Source organism: Pygoscelis adeliae, unplaced genomic scaffold (assembly GCF_000699105.1).
Source record: "Pygoscelis adeliae isolate BGI_AS28 unplaced genomic scaffold, ASM69910v1 Scaffold4, whole genome shotgun sequence".
Classification (NCBI taxonomy): domain Eukaryota; kingdom Metazoa; phylum Chordata; class Aves; order Sphenisciformes; family Spheniscidae; genus Pygoscelis; species Pygoscelis adeliae.
In genome coordinates, this window is record NW_008824986.1 from 6,576,947 (window position 1) to 6,580,590 (window position 3,644).

The 3,644-nt window shown below is 48.3% G+C and overlaps 1 protein-coding gene across 1 annotated transcript in view; it reads left to right on the forward strand.

Annotated features, from left to right (window-relative positions):
* The window catches only part of STK32C (serine/threonine kinase 32C), a 49,973-nt gene that overhangs the window by 31,425 nt on the left and 14,904 nt on the right, over positions 1–3,644 (forward strand). Inside the window, exon 3 of the mRNA XM_009326005.1 lies at positions 1,774–1,925. Coding sequence (XP_009324280.1) covers positions 1,774–1,925 — 152 coding nt within the window. The remainder of the gene's footprint in view (positions 1–1,773; positions 1,926–3,644) is intronic.

A 3,644-nucleotide genomic window follows, 5' to 3' on the forward strand; every position in this document is an offset into this window, starting at 1 on the left:
GAGCCCGCTCCCGCACCAGCTGCGGTCGGGCTCTGCCAGCCGGGCCTGCCTCTGGGCAAAGTGTGAGTTTGACCTGGAGAAAATTGCTCAGGTCAAGCTGCCTGAGAAGTGAGCCTTTAATGTGAGGTCTGAGGAGTGCCTGGAGTTATTTCAATACATGATTTTCCGTCCTTACCGTAATTGTAATGATGACTGCAAAATAGTCCCCGTAATTTCAGTGTGCATCGCTAATTGGGATGTTTTTATCAGGCTAATGATAACCACCTATTATTTTGTCACCTTCTTGCTGTAATGTGTCCTTGATGATATTATTTTGTGTGCCATTAGCACTTGCAAATGGTTATTAATGGCAGTATTTTAGAAGTGCGGAAGAGTTTGGTGGCTCCCATCTGTCTGCGATGTTTTCTGCCGTCCACAGAAACTCCCTTTACTTGCTCCCGCGCTGTGTAAATGTGACCTGCTCTCTAACGAGCTGCCTGAAGCCACCCCCGGGTCAGCCTCCCTGCGCCACTCCGGATGAAGGCTGCATGACCAAAATGCCAAATTAGTTCTTTTTCAAAGAAAACACATCCAGCGCATTGTAATCATGGGCATGTCTGATAATGAAAAGAAGACAGATGTAATTATACCAGATGTAGACATTTCATTAGTTCATTTAAAAATAGTTACCTTGATAACTAATTAGCTCTTTTAAGTATAGTTACCTTGGTAATTAAGGTGTCGTTATTACTCAGAAGAACCAAGGGAGGCACACCAAAGGCCGTATTGGTTGGAAACCCGTGTCAGCCCAGTGGGCTTCACGCCTGTCAGCAGAGCAGGTGCCGGGTCCAGGTGCCGGCTTATCCCGCTGGTGCCAGATGGCTGCTGGGCCGCCTGGCTCTGCATGCCAGGAGGGGGGCGGCTGCGAGCAGCTGGTGGGAAGCTGGCGTTTCGTGTGGGGGACCTGCTGTGGCCTCCTGCTTGCCCGGCCGTCCGGGCAAGGCTGTCCGAACCTGGAGAACAGACCGGGCAGTGGTGGGAGGAGGGAGGGACCCGGGCAGTGGAAGGCAGCTTGGTCCGCAGCATGGCCCGCGCCCCGGGAAGGACGCGTCCCCGTTCGTGATGGCTTGGCACTCCTGGAGGCTGGGAGCCTGGGCTGGGTGCGCAGGAGGGGCACTGGGGTCGTGAAACCCCGAGCAGGGAGGGTCTGTGTCTTGCAAGGACAGTACTGCTGTGTTCCTAGGGGCACGGTGTTTGTTGTTGTTTTTAACAAATTTACATTTTAATCGCTTTCTGCTAAAACAAATTGGATTATTTTGACCTTTCAGAGCACAGCTATGTACACAATAGATTAAAACCAATCTGCTGGAGGTTGGCAGGCAACGGATGTGAGCAGAATGGAGTCAAGGCTGGGAGAGAAGACCTGCGATTGCCCGAAGCCAGTCTCCATTCGGAGGCAGCGAGCACAAAGCTCTCTCCCAGAGCTCCCAGACACCATTCCCTGCTGGAAAGCTCTCCCCGGAGCTGGCTGTCACATCCTAGAAGAAGCTCTTGTGTGACTGCGCAATTAAAGACAGCCCGGGTGGGGTGGTGCAGCACCCAAAACGGGAGTGCATGGGCACTGCACTTGGAGCAGGGATGCTTATATTCCTAGGTCCCAAGTGACAGCCCGGGGATGAGGAATATTGATAGAAGTAGTGAGCGGTGTGGGTCTCAGCCAGGTAAAGCAGCAAATGAGGACATGGAACGTTTTACTAAATCTCTTTTTTCCCCTCCCCTTCTGCGGTACTTTAGGTGTGTATTGTGCAGAAGAGAGACACTGAGAAGATGTATGCCATGAAGTACATGAACAAACAGCAGTGCATCGAAAGAGATGAGGTTCGCAATGTGTTCAGAGAGCTGGAAATCCTGCAGGAGATCGAGCACGTGTTCCTGGTGAATCTCTGGTGAGCGTCTTCTCCCCTTTGCCTTCTGGGGCCACCTGCCCTCAGGTGCTCACAGAGCCACATTCTCCCTGTCCTCTCAGGGTCATGGACGTCCATGGGAGAAACCCAGTGAGCTCTTATGATGGAAGTCCGTGATAACGTGAAATGCGTTCAGGAAACATAGCTTGCTTTACACAGAAGATAGCCAAATGTTATGACATCAAACATTTTAAAACAGCTTAGCTTCTCTTTTTCCATCAAAAACCTTTGTGTGCTTGTTGGGTGTTTTTCACAGCCGTCTTGCAAATACCACTATCAGGTCCCTCCTAAGGGACCCCCTGCCAATTTAACCGTAAAATATTTTTGTACCATAGTGTATTGATGTGTGCAGTTTGACTAAGGTGTCTCGGGGCAGTACAATGCTCCTGCTGATTGCCATTAAAGAAATAGTCCATCTCATGTAGGTACATGAGATGTGTAGGTACTGAGAACTGTGACAGTCTGTGGTGAATTGGATACTGCGTGGGGCCAATTTTTGTAGCAAATAACAGCTCGAAAAGTCAAAGAAACTAGCATTTTTAGAGACGACAATTTATAACTTTTATTAGTGGAAAAATTATACAAAATATATAGTGTTTCACACAGTAAGTATTTGGTCCCTCTAAAGGACACAATCTCGCAGAGATTGTCTAATGGTTTAAATAAACAGAACTGCTCTCAGCCGTAGCCAGTGTGTTCAGTAGAGTGTTACTGAGATGATACGTCCTAACTCAAGAGGTTTTAGCGAGTGGTTTAAAGCTGTCCTCACCGTGTTTGGGTCTGCGCAGGTACTGCAAAGGCGGCTCCATAGATGTACCCTGAGGGATGCTGGTGGGGTGGGGGGGATTAATATGGTGGTAGGGAAGCCAAGGAGATACACTGCATATCATTTTTTACTGTATCTAGACAGGATGCTTTTCAAAAGCATTACAGACTGAAGCTATTTGTTAGATTTCAGCCTGATTTGAGGAGATTTTTTTTTTACTTAGACACTAAAACATTGCCCAGTAATGAGTCTAGTTTTTGCCAGTGCACACACAATCAAGTTAGCATTGAGCAAGTTGAAATGTAACTGGTTTTAGTGATCTGTTGCTGAGAAAAAGTTATGAGATCTCTTCAAATTATCAGGTGCGCGGCCTTTTGCTGGAGAATGACTAAGGGCAAAAAGTGCTTTGCAACACGTTCACTGGCCAGATAAAATCTATTCCTTTAGAGCTCAGATGTATCATTATCAAATTTTACACGACATTGATTTACAAGTTTTAGAAAATAGTGCATTATATCCTAAGATCGTTGGTTAGTTTGGGATGAGTCCCTAGCAGTCAGCCCTGTGACCCTCTCCTGGTTCCTGCTGCCGGGTGGTCCGTCCTCTCTCTCCCTTCCCTGCCCTGGGAAGGAGCGCCTGACGTGGGGCAGGGATCAGAAGAACCATCGTCTTTGCCCACAGTCGACCAGCACGCCACAAACTGATCCTGTGCCAACAAGCATCTCTGATCACTGCTAGGAGGGAGCTGGGGCAAGAGCAAATACAGGACGTGTTGCAGGGTGATAGAAATAAGGAGTTCATGGCTTATATTCCCAGACCGCAAGAAGAGTGACATTTATGAGAGGTATTTATGATATCCCATTGAGTGCAGGATGACAGACTGAGAAGGGGGAAGACGAGCGGTCCCTTCTCTTACTGTCTATGTGACCGGCGCT